The 16893-nt window shown below is 48.1% G+C and overlaps 1 protein-coding gene across 11 annotated transcripts in view; it reads left to right on the top strand.

Annotated features, from left to right (window-relative positions):
• Positions 1–16893, top strand: part of AGAP1 (ArfGAP with GTPase domain, ankyrin repeat and PH domain 1) — a 352881-nt gene that overhangs the window by 52252 nt on the left and 283736 nt on the right. The window contains exon 1 of one of the 11 annotated variants that reach the window (XM_084524020.1): positions 13302–14693. The exons of 4 other annotated variants lie outside the window; for them this stretch is intronic. In XM_084524020.1, coding sequence (XP_084380146.1) covers positions 13529–14693 — 1165 coding nt within the window. In that variant the 5' untranslated portion in view covers positions 13302–13528. Of the gene's footprint in view, positions 1–13301; positions 14694–16893 lie in introns of those variants that run through there. 6 more of the 11 variants (XM_084524024.1, XM_084524025.1, XM_084524018.1 and 3 more) reach the window with 6 other exon arrangements.

Here is a 16893-nt window from a genome sequence, read left to right as displayed (position 1 = left end):
CTCTCTGCCTTCAGAGGCAATGTACTTCAGTTCAAACTACTGGAATTTAACGTCAGGATCCAGAAAGCAGGGGAGAAAACACTTCCAAGTAGCTTTTGTCTAAGAATCTTTCACTGCAGACCAACTGGAGGGGGGAACACAAAATGTGTTTTGTCTTCAGGTGTGAAGTGGGTGAAACAAGGGAGCAAAGTTAGAAGCAGAAGTAATTTCTCAGTATGCTAGGAAATGTGGATGTGTAGTAGATATTCCCTTTGCCAGGTTAAGATGACCAAATGTATACAGGCAGCATGGACTCTGAATTCTGTGAGGTGATCCTTCGGGGTTTGCGTATGCTTTGAAAGCATCTGCAGAGTGGCTGATATTTTATTTTTCCCCCTCCAGCAGATGAATTTAGAAAATTAGGAAGGGGGCAGCTATGAGGGAGTTTTCCTTCCACTATGTAAATATTCAGATTGTTTTGGTGAAACAGAACCTAAATTAGCAAAAACTGTATTTGACCAGTTTTCAAACCTTCACCTGTCTGTCATAGCATCGTGGGAAATCTCAGGTTAGAAGAAGCCTCAGGAGGTCGTCTTTCTGTACCATTGCTCTGCTTCCCCTGCATAAACAGGAATATTTAGGGAGACTTGGATTTGAAGTGGAGTGGAACCCCTGTAGGTTGCAGCTGGCCCAGATCATCACCCAGTCATGCATCAGCTACTTGGGGCTGAGCTGTAGGTGCTGACACTAAAGGACGATGAAGGCAGCAGCAGTCTGTGCTTCCCTGGGAGGGAGTTGTGAGCAATTTGTATAAGGTGGTAAAGGGACGAGGGGTGGAGTGCATGTAAATTGTCCACCTGTGTTGGTGTTGTGATGTTGATTTTGGTGCAGGGAATTGTTTTTGTTGGTGGAAGTGGAGCTTGTGAAGGCTTTGTGATGAGCTGATGAAGAGGCAGAGGTTCTGAACACTGCCTTTGCCTCAGTTGCTTGGTTAGTTGTCAGTATTTGGCTTTAAAAGCACCAAGAGTAAACTCGAACTTGGGTGTCAAAGCTGTAGTAGAAGTTGGGAGTGGGTGGACACCTGAAAATCCTTTCCCAATGATAAGGGAAGGAAAAATACAGCCACTTGCTGTTACTCCAGGTGGACAGGATTTGAGTTCTTGAATGAAGTTCTGACATACCATGTTATCTCCACTCAGGAAGGCAAATGCATTTAGCTTTTCAGCTTTCAGCTGTTATGACTGACCTTAATTTTAAAGCAGCCTGTTAGTCTTCAGCTTCAAACTGTTGTTTGTTTCCTTGTGCTTCTCAGGATCTTCAGGATTTTGGTTCACAAACCTTGACCCACATGGAGGTCAGAGCTTGAGAGCTTCTAAGGCAAAAGTTAATTTCTGTGAAGTAATCTGAACCACTGGAAAATGCTCTCACTGAGCTAAAAGCACTGGTGATGGTAAGAGCAGCAGTGTATTTAGTAGTAACTTTGTTTAAGGACTAAAGGGCTCTCCTCTGACTTGTTCCAGCATTGGACTTGTGTTCTTGCTGTATTTCCTGTTTTCAGCTGCAGTTTAACTGCAAAATTATTCGACTTGTATTTTATTTCTTCAAAACCAAGGAGTCTTGCCTTTGAATTCTGGGATCTGTTTTCAGCTGGCGATGCTGTCTGTGACAAGCTGGGAGTGTCAGGTGCTGAAATGTCCTGTTATATTTCTAGGTTTATGCATGTTTTAGTGCAAAGGACGGTTTCTTAGTGTTGTCTTTGTTGCAGCATCAGTTTGTTTACTTGCTGCTCTGCGTTGTGTGGTAGGTGTCAAAGGGCTGAGTTTTCTCAGTTTGCTCTGAGGGTCATGGAGAAGGTGCTGGCCTGAACTGCTGTCAGGCAAGGGAAGTTCGGGTGTCTGTGCACTGCTGGCCCTTCATTTCAAGCTGCGCCCAACTGTTCTTGACCTTGTTGGCTAGAAACATATGTGAAGCTTCTACAGAGTTTTCACAGAACAGATATAGAAAATGTACTGAAGCGCAGACCGCTCTAGCAGCCTGGAAAAAGAAATTCTTGGCTAAAATGAGCTTCCATCCTCTTTAAGGTCATGTCCTCGACAGCTAGAACCTGTCTCAGTACAAGCTGTTTCCTTGTTTAAACTAGTGTCCCTGCAACTTTCAAAGATTCATTTAGGACAAGTGCCCCTTTGGAATAACAGATGGCGTGTTGTGATGAAGGAAGTAAGCCTGAAAACGGTACTTTAAAGACAAGGAGACAAAGAGTGGAGATGGCACTGTTTGTTCACGAGTGGCTTTGTGTTATCTGCTTCACATTCTCCCTGGCCTGCATCCAGAGCTACTGGCAGTAGTGTCAGTACTGTTCCAGCTGTATTTTGGTTGATGTGGCACAACTACAGATTTAGTAAATCAAATCGACTTTTCATAAAAATGAGTTGAGTATTTCCAAACTGAAAAAATGGTGTTCAAGTATTTTTTTTTTCTATGGAGAAATAACAATAAAAGCATCCTGCAGCAGCCAAAATGAGTGGTTCCATTACAAGTTCTCAGTGTGCTGGTGGAGCAGTGACTGGATGCTGGCTGACAGAAGATGAGTGCTGTGAAGGAGGTGAAATGTGTCTTGCAGAAGCTCCAAACACAGAGCTGGGGCCTATTGTCCATGAGCTGATGAGGAGGCTCTTCCTGGAGGCTGGACCTTGCTGGATGAATCTGAAAACTTGCGATTGCATAAAGAGAATTAAGTAATGGATTGACTTTTGTGTCTACGCATGTTTTGCTTGCAGTAACAGAACTGTTGGGGAACAGAACCTGGCCGAAGCATAGCCTGAGCAGGCCTGGTCATGGTCAAGTGTGTTCGGCATGTTAGCTGGCAGCAAAGAGTCCTGATCTGTCCTGAATCAAGTCTGGAAACACATAGCTGATGAAGCTTGTGCTGAAATATTCAAAGGTGATGCTGCAGAACTGTTCATGCCATCTTTAAGTCCTTCCCTGCGGTACAACTGATAAACAGTTGTAGACAAAGGTGAAGCTTCCCTGAGTGAAGATACCCTCTGTTGCACTGCGTTAGAAATGGGAATTTCTTTGAGTAACACTTGTGTTATCTGTACTGCTTAGGACCTTGAAGACATGTAAATAAAATAATTTTGAGTTGTCATATCCTTCCTGGTCACAACTACTAAAGATTCTTTTTGTTTAAGTGGCATTTAATGAATGGTCTTGGCATGTGTGCTTGTCTGAGCCCAGGGTACAGCAGTTCTGTGTGTGAGGTGATTTGTTGGTGAGTGTGTGAAAGCCAGTGTCTCAGCAGTGCTCCTGCCACCAGTGCACTGTTCTGCACCTCACGTGAAATTCACACTGGATTCCTAAACGTGACAGCACCAATAATAACACAATATTTGCTCAGCTTCCTGAAGCTGTGCCTGTGTTGACAGAATTATTGGACTTCCTAGTGCAGGTGTGTCAGATATTCTGCTGCTCACGAGCCTTTTTAGTAGTTGATGTGAAAGGCTGTGCTTTTACTGTGTTTCAAGGGATTCAGACATCTTCCTTTGTTTAGGGATCATCCTTTTATAAGCTGCTCTTAAAGTACCTGTTCGTTCATTAAGCTGCTTTGATGACAAAATGGATATGTGCTTCTAAATACACTCCACGAAAGAGAAAAAGCCCTGGCTTAACTCAGATGCTACTGTGGATTTAGTTGAGCTTAACGTCTCAGGAGCAAATGAATGAGGTATCAGCGTGGAGTGGAGTTTAAGGGCTGGGTACGCCTGTATTAATGTGAAGTCACTGTGACAGCTCGTCAAAAACACTAAGCAGAAGGTTTTGGGGAGCAATGGAGGAGGTGGGGGGTAAGGAGGTGGATGGTTGAGCCTACTTTTCTGTTAAATAAACTGTACCCTTTGGGTTGATATCTTCACATGATGCAAAAAGTTGATCATTATTTTCCCCATGGAGATGTATAGTCCTTGAAGGAGGTGGTACTTTTGGTAGGTACAGTAGAGTAACTAACCCCACAGGAGATGCTGAATACATTAAAAACTTCAGTTACTGTAAAATAAAACATTGCGGTACTAATGCCCGTAAGATGATCCTGCAATGTGGTCAACGCAGCTGGGTGAAAACTGGAAAACTCAGCAAATCTGTTTCAGAATGGTAATGGAGGAATATGTAACCTAAAAGAAGTTCAGTTGCGTAATGTACTTGTTTGTGTTGCAAGATCTGGACTGTAGGACTTCATAGAGGATGGCGGGTACTCCTTTTGTGGAATTAATAATGATCACAAAGATGTACTTAGAAAAGGAGCTGTATAGGCAGGTAGATTCCACCTCTTGCTCTTGCAAGAGAACAGACTTGCTGGAGGTGTTCACCTCTAAGTGGCATGTCATTATGAAAATCATAAGCAAAACCATAAGCAAGCCAGTCTGATGTGTTGGGGTCTGAACGTAGGATGTGTGAAATTTGTTAATTTGATCACAAAATGGGGGAAATCATGAGTGACCTCTGGAGCTTTGTGCTCACCCCCTGAGAAGCAGGGCCACCTTCGTGCGGGGAGGCTTCAGCTTCTCACAGCAGTCTGTGGCCACCTTAATGGCGAACTTAACGGGGAAGTGTCTCGTTTCTTTTCTCCCTTTGTATTTTTTCTCCTTGTTTCTAGTCAGTATTTCACTTGGCACCAGCTGCGCCATTCCTGTGCCTTGTGATTTCAGCATGCACCTCCAAGACAACTTCTCTTCTCTGTACCTTGAAATTAGATAGCTAAAGGTGCTTATAAGATGTACCTTTATTCTTCCGTACTTTCTTTATTCTTCTTAGCACTGATGAAAGTATTAATTACATTAAATTACAAAACTTGAAGATTAAAAGAAGTGGATCTGTTTAAGAACTTTCCTAAATTACAGTTGTAGTAGGTAGTCTCTAGCAGCTGTAGGAATCCTGGTATCATAGGGTTCTTCATTACTGTGAACTGAATAAGAAGCCTCCAAAGTATTCATAATGAGATAGGATTAAGCTATCCTTTAAAATAGTTCATACTTGGTATGTTGTCAACAAATTTATCACTACAGAATATAAGATGAAAGCAGTCACAAAATGAATAAGCTTTTCTATGTGAAAGGAATTAATTTCTATCTACAGTTTTTTCCTTGGTTGGTTTGGAGCAAATGCAATATCAAAAAGCAGAGGTGTTAGCAATGAAGAGTAGCTCACATCTGCCTATTGAAATTACTGTAATTCACTTCTTTTGCATGTGATCTAAAAAAAAAAAAAATTAATGATGTGCCTGACTCGTGAAAGATGATGTTGTTTAACATGGCTGAGAATTGTTTTGGAAGAGCCATTTGATTTCTGGCCTGTTTGCAGCATGTGAAAGTTTTGACAGGAATCTCGATTGATTCTTCCATGTTCAATAATGTGTTCATTACAATGGTATTTCCTGAGCAGCTGGCCTTGCTTAGCTTGGGAGCTAAAACAGCAAAAGTGAGGAAGTGAATTTTCCAACCCCCCATCCCCTTTTTTTTGTATGTACGAAAATTATGTTAATTTTCTTATCCTGTTGATGAAATGGCATGGAAACTATTTCACTAATGGTGGAGGGCAGGAACAGAGGCAGGGAGGACGAGGGGACCGTGACTGGTTGTTGTGGTCCTTGTGTAGGGTGAGAGGCCTTGGGAACGAGCTCATCCCTTCAGAGCTACGCTCATAGCTAGGGCTGCATTTCCACCTGGTGCTGGGGTTAAGGGCTTCTGTTTCAGGCAGATCTTCTGAAGTCACAGAAGATGAATCCTTTGTGTTCAAACACTTGGTAGATATTTGGATAATGGGCAATGGCCATCTTAAAGGCTCTTAGCAGCACCATGGCCTAATAGTATGTGGAATGGTGCTCATCTCTAAGGGGGAGCTGGTGCACCATCTTAATTCATTGGGACAAATATTGATCTTCTACTGCAAAATATCTTTCTTAAATGGAAAATACTGTCCTTAAGCTTTAAATTGTGTCTCAGTAGTGTTCATTACGCAGAGACCGACTGAACATACAGAAATCTGTTGGAAGTAGAGGAGTGCTGCTCTTTAACAGCATTTTCCAGCTGATGTAAACTTGTGCATCAACACCATTTCAGTGGTTATTTTTCTTCCTATTTTCCCCTAGTAGTGCCTCTTTGTGTCAGGTCTGGCCCCTGCTGCCTCTCACCTGTTAACAACCCTGCAAAGTGGGAAGGAAACGGTTGAGCCCATTCAGTTCCCTGGAGTGCTTTCTTGCACTGTTACACCCTTGGAGTAACGAGGGTTTGCCAACTGTCGGTGCTCAGGTACCACACTACAGCATCTCAGCAGGAGGCACAATCCAAAGGTTATGGAAAATTCTGCATCTCAGTGGAGCACCGTGCGTCCCCTCTGCTGGAGGAGGTGCTTGGAGTACAACTAAGCAGATCCACGCAAGCAGGAGCTCAGCAGTGGGCTCTGAAGCATGGCTGTCTGTCTGTCTGTCCTGCTTTAAACTTCCAATGTCCTGCCGTAGTTTTGACTAGTCAGCTCCAGCCTGCGATTAGCTGGCTTGTCAACAAGCAGCAGTTAACTAACTGCTGGCTGGGTTTGGGGGGAATTGTCCTTCAAAATAATGCATGAAGGGCAGACCCAGGCTGGTGTTGCAAACATGGCAGAGGTGTGAAGACAGCGGTAGGTGTTCGGGTATAGCTGCTGGGTAAATAAAGGCTTGAGCAAGTTGCGTAGGAATTGAACCTGTTTAGGTTGGCTGATTTTTGCATGCTCAGTTTTCCAACTCTGCTCTAGGTACCTCATTGCCCCTTGGGTTAGTCAGTAGCTTTCAGCACCTACCCAAACCCTGATCTTTGTAGTTACAAAACCTTGGCTTGTTAGCTTTTGGATGGCTTGAAAACACTGCTACTTGAGTTGGTTACACATTTACCTTCTTTATCATAGAACTACATTTTTGAAAACAGAAGCTTTAAACAGTTTCAGCAAATGTTAAAAGCTTTTACAGATGTCACGATTTGTTCAGTTGCAGAATGGCATTAAGCAGGCTTTTGATGCAAGCCTTCTGTAATACACAGGTGGCTTATTGAAATACAGCGACTGGGGGGTTAGGGGTCTAAGCCCTTCCCATCCATCTGCTTTTGTATTGAATCAGAAGGCATGCTGGTGTAATTCCATACCACGTCGTAGGCTTAGCACGCAGATGTGGATAAGACAAAATTATCTATACACTATATAGAGCTATTTATGTATTGTTCTGGAGAAGACTGTAGTTTGAATCAGAAACAGCTCAGAAGTCTGGGGTCAAACATGCTACGTGTTGTGGCATTGAGTTTTGCTGAGATATATTGTGTACCTGGTTACAACAACAAGATTCTGCTCACTAATCAGGAGCAGAGTTACTACTAGCACTGCTCAGTTAGTACTGGGCTGTGTCAGTAGCAGGTGTTGTAACATCCCTCTTTCTACACTGATATTTTTATGTTCGTGCTTTTGGAGTTAGCACACTTTCATAAAAAATTAAGCCTCTGAATTTATGGTACTTCAGAAGTGCCATAGGCTTCATGCAGATAGTAACTTGACTTTAAGAGCTCAATTGGCTTGTGCCATTAAGGAAAAATTCACATGCTTCCAGTACTTGTTATAGGAAACTCCAGGCAAAAGTAGTTTAAGTTCTGATGGTTTTTTCTCCCTGCAATGCAGTCTATCAAGGTGTAAATGATTTGAGGAGAAAAGTGGCCTGCCTAAAAATGAGTATCACTTGATAGCTAGTAGATATCTGAAAATTTTCCCATTTGATGAGCTATTGAAATACCCAATGTAATAAGCAAAAGTTGCAAGCCTGAGTTTGAGGGATTGGAGCTGTGTGTTGATTCTGCCTGTCAGAATACTTTATGGTGCATGACCGGGGGATTAAGGGAAATGAGTAAGTTGGAGAGCACTTAACTCTCAAAAATGAATAATATCAAAAAAAAAAAAAAAAAAAAGAAGGTAAAAGGTTTTTCTCAAACTTCATTTTTTTGTATTGAGATGGGCATGGCTTTTGCATTGAAGAAATTCAAGAATGGTGCATTTAAATGGGATTTTGAGGTGATACTGTACATGAACTTTGCTAACAGCCTGATGAGGGACCGCTGGGTATGTAGGAAGGTGAGCTGCCTTGCTTCTTGGAGGAAGCTCTGCGATCTTTGCCTGCCAGTAGCTGGAAGGCACCCAGGTGAATGGGACAATTCTTGCAAGCTGCACCTGCTTGTCATTCTGTGAGCTCCTGCCTCACCAAGTGTCACTGCTGGTCATCTGTCTTGATAGACAAAATGGATAGTGGGCAGTTAGCATATCGTATATACGTAGGTTACATTGGCAGCATACCTGGAAGCAAATTTAAAATTCTAGAATTCGTATTTCTAAGGTTATCCTTCCAGATAGATTTGTCATTGGCTTAGATTAACCCTTTTTGCTCTTCAAAGTGAAGCCAAGTTCTGGAATCACCTGAGGGTTGACTGCAGGGATGCAAAGAGCAGCGACTCTTGTTGCCTCCCCAGGAGAGCAGACTGAACTGCAGGTAACTCAGTGTTACCTCTGCAGGGGCAGCGAGAACTTGAGCAGCTCTGAGTGCAGTAGGATGATCACAAAGGCTCATAACGTTACTGCCTGCTACCCCAGTTTTAACACTGAATGTTTGAATACGAAGTGCTTTGGTAATTTGGTTTTGTGCAGGTAGCCTGGGTCATCTACAGCCTCTAATGGAGATCGCTGACAAACGTATTTGCACTTTACCAGAATGCTGCCTTGGTACCAGCTGAGTACAAAATGGGGATGGGCTTTAATATTGGCTATTCCATACCGAGGGCCTTGGGGGATGATAAAATGATAAAACTTAATTGTCACCTTCACTTGGCAGATCTGGCTCTGAAGATTAATGGTATAACTGTAAGGATGGGTACCGAGTGTGTAGTGTGCTACAGGGGAACTGCCCGTTTGCAGCATCTTAGCTTAAAGTATTAATGAATGTAAAAGTATAATTGGTGTTCTTTTTTGTTTGTCAGCTCTGCTGTTTCATTAAGTTCTGTAGCAGCAGAAGGCTGTAACTCTTCTGTCAGAAAGTGTGATGTGATCTGTGCTTGGAATGGGCTGCTGCTCACTTCTCCTGTCCTGGAAATGCAACCATTTTATTTTGGTCCTGGTAACAAAGGCAAATAGTTGTCTTGCATTTCTGTTGCACATCCCATCACCCTTTTTCCCTTTCCTGCTCAGCATCCAGTATTTTCAGGACGTGAATGTAATTTTATTGTGCTGATGGTAAGACACTTATTGATAGCAAGTGCTGACTTCTCGCTGGTAACTCCTCTGTGGTGTTGTGAGATGTCGCTGTTCTTTGTCTTAGCAAAGAATTGCCTACAGTGGCTTTGGGCCTATTTTAATGGACAAGTGCATAGTGACAGAAGAACACAGATCAGTGGTTTAATGCAATAACCCCGTGGCTTGACAGAGACCTTGGGTTTGGTCTCTGTACTGCCGGTACCCTCCAGCAGAATGTTGTTCTCATCCAGATGCCTTCCCTCGTTTCCTCATTGAACACTGATCTGTAATGACAAACAGCGGATAGAGCACTGTTTCTGGAAGAGGAAAGAGAAATCACATCTGAATTACTGTAAGAATTGTTCAGCTGACCTAATTTCATCTTCCACAACAAATCTGTTAAAGGAGCACCTACTTGAAATAATACCATGCATCTAGAGTTTAATCTGCCTTCTACAAAAACAAGGAAATAGGGCCGTTCGTCTTAGAGCAGCCAAGATTGGAATGACTGGAAGTCATCAAAAACAAAGTGAAGCATGGGCATATAACCAAAATGGCATCATGAGGGTTGTGCGCTCTGAGAGCTTTCAGTCCAACAGGCTAACCTGCCTCCTCGTTTTCAGGACTGAAATTCTAATGAGCAGGTGCTACTGACGTATGAGCCCCATACCTTCTCCTTGTTGGGGCTTTTACATTTAAATGGTGGTTGAGTTGAATCTCCTGGCAGACTGAAGTTCTTGTAAAGAATAAGGAATCAAAGAATTACTTGAGTCTTTTTGCCTAGAGTTGTTGGGAAAAGAGTAAATGTGAAGCCTTTCCTACATCACTTCTAACGATTCAAGAATTATTTGCTTTATCAAGTCAGAAGCGTTTGTTGCTAGCAGGAAATTTGCCTTCACAATGCCTCTCCTCCCAGCACAGCTGTCTTTGCTGTGGTTCGTGTTCAGCACTGCGTGCTGGTGGTTCGGTCAGCAGTGGCATGAAGCTGAACTCAGGAACATTGTGAGCGGCAGCGTGGCTTCCTCCTGCTTGTTGGGAAATAAGCGAGCTTCCTGCGTGAAAAAAGATCATACTCCATGTATCCAGAAAGCGTTACATTGCTTTGTGAGATGTGTTGGGGTTTGATTTTGTTACAGATGAAGACCTTAAAGGCCACGTTGGTACACTTGACCTTGGCAGTAGTATGCAAAATGGCAAATATGGCCTTTAAGGGGCAAGTTGAACGGGGCTTACACAGCATCGCTGTCAGTGTAAATGTCTTGGAAAGACAACAAGACTTGGGAGCACGGCATTTCAGAAGCATGTCTTGAAGGTGGTGGAAGGCAGTGTAGGTGTTACTGGTGGTGGAGTTTGGAGGAATAAATGAGGTGTGTATGCTTGTGCCATCACACCCTGCTGGTGGACCTGCTCCTTTTTGGAAGCCCCTGGTTCACAGCATGTGCTCCTTGTGCTCTCCACTTCTAGCTGCTGGCTGGGGAAGAGGTGCCTGGAGCTGGCTGCCGGGAGCCCTTCAGGACACAAGGAGTAGGCTTGAAGCCAAGTGACTTGTTTGGGTTGGCTGCAGGCAGTTCTGGCTGCTCTGGTCACTGGGCCCGAGGGACGTCCCTATTATGGGACAGGATCTGAGCTTGGTATGTGACGGGGCAGCAGCAGGGCAGAAGGGATGCTCCACTGCTACTAAAACCCCTGTGGGCTGCTGGGCTGGGCACCAGCCTCCGTGGCAATGCGAGGGCCTGCATGGAGCACGGAGCCTCCTCTGGTGAGCAGCACCGTGGCGATCTCTGGGTCTCTGGAGCACCAGCGGAGGTGGCCGCGTTAGCAGCCGGCTGATGGCAGTTGCGGGGCGGTGAATAATTTATGAGGAGCCGTGGCTTGAATAGCGGTGCAATCTCTTTGAGTATGATTTACTAGGCATGGAGGGGTTGTTACAGCATGGCGAGCCGACGATTAAGATGTATTCCCACCATCCAGGGGATAATAGCATCCCGACCGAAGCACAGCCTCTAGAGGACAGCGGATGGATGCTAATGCTGGGGGGAAAGCCAGCTCCCCAGCTGCTGCTACACCCAGCGAGCAGCACGGCCGGCAGCCTGCACATCCCATCCCCGGCATCGGGCTGAGGGCGGAGAGGAGAGGGGAGCCCGAGGAAGGCGCGGGCTGCTGGGCCCTTGTGAGCGGCTCCCGAAGGGCTCCGCCATGCAGGGCTGGTGGCGATGACAAATGGTTTGCTCCACTCCACTGCTGCTCCGCTAGGGAGCTGCTTCCAGCCGCTGGCGTGCTGCAAGACGTGGCGTGGAGCTGTCCCCGAGACGCACGGGTCGCAACGCTCGGCTTACGTGCTGCACCGGGTAGCTAAAGGGCTGTGGTTTTACCATGGGGTTTCCTAAAGAGTGTGCTTTTATTCGAATACGGCTTTCGTGTGTTTCTGATTAGGCCCAGTCTTGGTTGCAGGCTCTGCTCCCACAGCCCCAGGTTAGAAATGTGTGTTGGGAATGGCCTTCTGGGTGTCAGAAATGGGAAATGTGCTACAGTCCTGTGTGAGCAAGCGCTTGGAGGCTGTGTTCAGACTGGGCGAGTGTGAACTCAGGTTGATTTTAAGGCTGTTTCTCTTAATTGCAGCTGGTTTTACCTGCTAAAGATACATTTGCAAGTCTATTCCGCAGCGTGAACTTATGAGCATAGATGAACAGTAAATGAACAGTATTCTGGGTTAGAGACAATAGCACCTGTCATATCTGGAGAAGTGGCTTAAACCAGAAATTTATGGTGTTCCTACTGGGAGCTGTTCCCCAGGGTGCGTTGCAGGACCCCGGTGCAGTCAATAAAGCAGCGTTGTGTGCTAGCTGTAGCCAACAGCATCCACACTTGTAGGGTGGAGCTGCAGGAGAAAGTACTGTGGTGCCACCTGGACATGGCGCTGGTGCCCTGTCCTTATCCCCTTGTGCCACCTGCCTCCTGCAGCCTGGAACTGCCGTACTTGTCTGAGCAGTGCCCAAGAAGGTTTTCTCTTCTCTGCTTTCTTCTGGCTGATTTTGAAGCCATCCTGGCTTGCCTTGCTAGCTTTGGGGTTCACTTCTGTTTGAGATACACTGCTCTGCTCTCCTTTGTTTTTACATTTACTGCTTTGAAACACAGCTAGCAGTGATTAAACAACGAGTGATTGTAGTATCACAGGCACTGTGCAGAGCAGCTGAAGGTAGCTTATGCAGCTCGACTCTTCTAATACCTGTGCGTATTCTTTTAAACCTTTTCCCTCAGTGTTGAATTTTGTTGTCCACCATCATGGCTGAGTGGTGCTTTTTTCAGTACTGTGAGTTGTTGGGCAGCCTGGTCTAGTGGGAGGTGTCCAACCAGGATGGCTGCAACGGGATCATCTCTTAGGGTCCCTTCCAACCCAGACCTTTCTGTGATGCAGTGATGACTTAATTGTGACTGCTCTGGAGCACTGGAGGATGGGTGAGCTGGGTGTGGAAGGAGCAAGCATCACCCTGCTGCCCTGCTTTGTAGGAGAGGCAGCTTCTGTTGAAACCCGTGATTGCAAGGGATGTGGTAGGGCAGACCATACAGCACGGAAACCCCCAGTAACGTGGCTTATTCTGCTTTATTCAGGTTTAAAAAACAACAATTCCGTGTGGATTTAGCTCTCCATCTCCCGAAAGGCGGTGCTGCCCTCCCACCCCTCTGCACCCACCATCTCGGGGCGCATCTCGGTTGGGCTCTGCGCCCCAGTGGGAGCTCTATGGGCAAAGTCTGCCCTCCCTCGCCTGCTCCCGGGCTGGAAACCTTCTCTCCTTCCCTCTCTCTCTCCTTCCCTCTCTCCCTCCCTCCCTCCGTCCCGCTCCGCTCCGCGCAGAGTCCATCCCGCCTCTTGCCGCAGCCCGGTCGCCGGGGCTGAGCGGCCGCCGGAGCGGCGGTTCCCGGGCCGGGGCCGGGGCCGGGGCTGGGGCTGGGGCCGGGGCCGGCCGAGGGGCGCCGAGCCCGGCACCGCCCGGCGGGGAGGCGGCGGCGCTGCGCAGCCCTGCCCCGTCCCGTCCCGTCCCTGCCCGGGGCTCTCCGAGGCCTCCCCGGGCCTCCCGGAGGCCGGCCCGGCACCGCGGCCTCGGGAGGGAGCCGGGCACGGCGGGCTTCGGGGGCTGCTTTTTTATTTTTTTTATTTTTAATTTTTTTTAATCGATCCTTAGCGTTATCCGCGCTCCCCAGCGGTCGGCGCTTCTGCCAAGGGATTGGCGGTGCCAGCAGCGGCTCAGGGCTGCGGTGGGCGGCAGACATGTACCTCCTGGACAGCAGCGAGCCCCCCGCCGCCGCCTCCCCCGACAGGATGCAGCGAGGGACCCCCCAGAGGAAAACCGTCTACCGCATCTCCGTGACCATGGTGAAGAAGGAGCTGCTGGGGCCGGAGGGTGGCGGGCAGCCCGGCCCCCAGCCGCCCAAGCACGGGCGGTGGGGCTGCGGCCATGCACCCGGCTCCTCCAGCCTCACCAGGGCCGGGCTGCTGCTGGTGGAGGAGGAGGAGGGTGAGGAAGAAGAGGGCGAGGAGCAGGACCGAGTGCCCAGCCCCTGCGGCTTCCGCAACTTCAGGACCCTCAGCACCGGGCAGCTGGAGCTGGGCCGGCTCAAGGTGCCACGGAGAGCGGGGCAGCCCTTCCCCGCCGAGCTGACCTTCGGGTGGCCGCGGCAGCAAGCCTCCACGGGACCGAGGAGCAGCCCTTCCCTGGAGGATGCCACCCTCACCCCGGAGCCGGTGGCCACCTGTAGCCACGAGGAAGCCAGAGCTGCGACGGAGCCGGTGGCCGCTTCTCCCATGGAGGATGCTGGGCTCCAGGCCCGCCGCTGGGCTGCGGCCGTGCAGCTGGGGGAGCCGGGCCACAGCCCCGGGCGGCAGCCGGGCCTGCTGCGGCGCAGCTTCAGCTTCAGGCACTGGAGCGGCGCGGAGCTGCTGCGGGCACGGGCACTGAGCCGGGTGCGGCGGCACAGCAGCTCGGGATGCCTCCCCGCGCCACCGGGGCCGCAGCCCAACGAGGCAGCCGGAGCAGCGGGCTCGCCACCCGCCGAGCCGCCCGCCGCCGAGAAGCGCAACACGCTGGACGTGGGTGAGGTGCTGAGCAAGGCCGACCCGCTCTCCGAGCTGGAGCGCTGGGAGCGGAGCAAGAGCAAGAACCGCACGCTGGATAACAGCGACCTGCAGCGGCTCTCGGAGCGCCTGGGGCGGGACGGCCCCACCGGCAGCCCCGCAGCCCACGAGCACCGGCTGCTGCGCTTCTTCAGCGGCATCTTCGCCCGCAAGGATGGCACCTCCACCCTCTTCGGCAGTCCCCACGGCCGCTCCCCACGCAGCAGCTTCTCCAGGTCCAGGGCTTATTTTAGCAGCCTCAGGAGAGCCACCGTCGACATAGAGTCCAGCTCCGAGAGCATCGATGGGTCCCCCCACAAAGGTGCCTGATCTGGGAGGCTGGGCGGTGGGGGAGGCGAGCGGGAGCGTTTGCTGCAGAGCTTTGAATTGGTGGTAGGGGATGTAGAAGGGCCTTTATGTGTGAGGAGAGGGAAATGCCGTGCTGGGAGTGCAGGTACGTGAGCTGACAGTCGCTGTTTTACGCAGTGCTGTATGATTTGAAGCGCTCGGTAGTGTTTTCTGCTCAGGTGCATAGCACAGCAGTTGTGAGGAGGGCCAGTTAGGTGTGCTTTGTGAATGAAAACGCACTCTGGGTTGATGCACTGTGCCTTCTAGGATAGTTGGGTGAGACCAGCGTGGCTTGTTTAATTATGCAGGGGAAGCTGAGCTCCTGTGCTGCTGTATGTAGGTCACTGGGTGACCCAGTGCTGTGTGGCGCCGGGCCGTTCCCCTTCTGCAATCCCAAAGATGGGTTACAGTGGTCAGAAACGTCTGCTTGCCTTGGAAGGAGTAGGCAATTACTCTGTAAATTATTAAGTCCTACACTACCTCTGTCTCAAAAATGCTTCAGCTGAGTGATATTTTTGAGAACACAATGCAGCACAATTGTACGTGGTGCGTGTAATCCAAACCTTCAGTAGCTGGGTGCTGCTAATGCTGGTGGAAGCAGGTTGGCAGTTCTGGTATTCGTGAATCCTTAGGGTGCAGGAGGACCTCAGAAATGAACTTTACTGCAGGATGGAAGTTGAGCTGAATAGCTGTGCTCAGTGAGGATCTGAAAGGCTCGTGGTGGTGTTGGCTGGGACGTGTCAAACCAGAAATGCTGGTTACGGGCTTTGACATAGGAATGGCGCGTGTGCTTTCTCCCTGGCTGTGCTTCTCCATAAGGTATCGGGGATCAAACGCTTGCCTCATAATTATGCTGACCTGTTGAGCACTAAGTGCTAATCTGTAAGTTGCTGCCGTTGTAAAAACCAAGTCCTCAATGAAAAATACCTGAGCTTTCCTTGAACCACAGGTCCAGCAGTAGATCTTGCAGAAAGCAGCCAAGGTGGCTTGTAGTGAGGAAGCGGTAGCAGGGGAGCTTCCCTGCACCACCAGCCTGCTGCAGCTCCCCCAGCCTGAAGTTGTGCTAAGAGAACGCCCCGAGTTTGAGGTACAAGGAGCAGAGCTGAATATGTAGAGCTAGTAACTGAGGATTGTAATATTTTATTGATGTAGAGGCATTCATGTGGGTTTATAATAATCTTGGCGGAAATTGTGGTCTGACCTTGGTTAAAGCCTGAGGTAACCACAACAGAGAGTTGCTTCATATGACTATTTATGCCTGCCCTGCGCCAATATGCTTAAGCTGTTACTCCGTTTTAATGGTATATGACTGTATATGTGTGGAGCACAGCCTTTGCAGCCTGGGATAAGCTGAAGACTTGAGTTAATCAGTAACCACCGATATGCAGCATGAAGATGTTCCAGAGATGCTTGTGTGGATGTGCTGGTATCAGGTTTATCTGGCCCAAGGAAGCTTTCAGTCTCGTTTTCCAAAAAGCACGTGTCTTGGGGACAGTGGTGCGGTTACGCGCTGGTAGCTGTGTTGCGGGCTTCTGGTAGAGATTAGCAGGTCTCCTGCCAGCCCAGCATCTTTGGCCACTTTCTCCTTTTCTTTTATCCAGAGAAGCGTGGCTTCTGCAGAAGTGCAGCGAGCCATCCTGCTGTTCAAGGCAAAACCGTACGCACAGCCTCTGTGCGAAGTTTTGGTTGTCACTTGTTGGCGTCCTTCCAGAAAGCTTAAGTTGAAATTTTTGTCCTTAACTTCCCCTCTTGCTTCTTAAGAGGAAAAGTTTCATGACATGTTATGATGAGCATGCCAAATGTATTTTAGTATTTTAAGATTGGAATGAGCTGCTGTTCAGCCAAGACTCGTGTGTTGACAATTTGGCTTCTTTTAGGTGAAATAAAATTGGTATGCTCTTGATAATCCCGTGCCTAGATTTTAGAGTAATGATGGAGGTATGGGAGAAACCCTTAAATGTTTTTTTGCCTGCGTAACCAGTTGTAATAAATAAATAAATCATTACTTGAAACTTGCTTCCCATGTGACATTGGTATTTAACATGTTTGGTGCTGTGCACAAGTCCTTTGTACTTCCTGTGCAATGCCTGCCTGAGGTCTGTAGGGAAAGTACGAGTTTAAAAACATGCCCTTGACATTTTCAACTTGAAATAATCACCCAGATATCCCAGTAT

The sequence above is a fragment of the Aythya ferina genome (genome assembly GCF_964211825.1).
Source record: "Aythya ferina genome assembly, chromosome: 6".
Lineage (NCBI taxonomy): Eukaryota > Metazoa > Chordata > Aves > Anseriformes > Anatidae > Aythya > Aythya ferina.
Note: the sequence above shows the minus strand (reverse complement) of the source record. Positions and strands in the feature narration are given on the sequence as shown.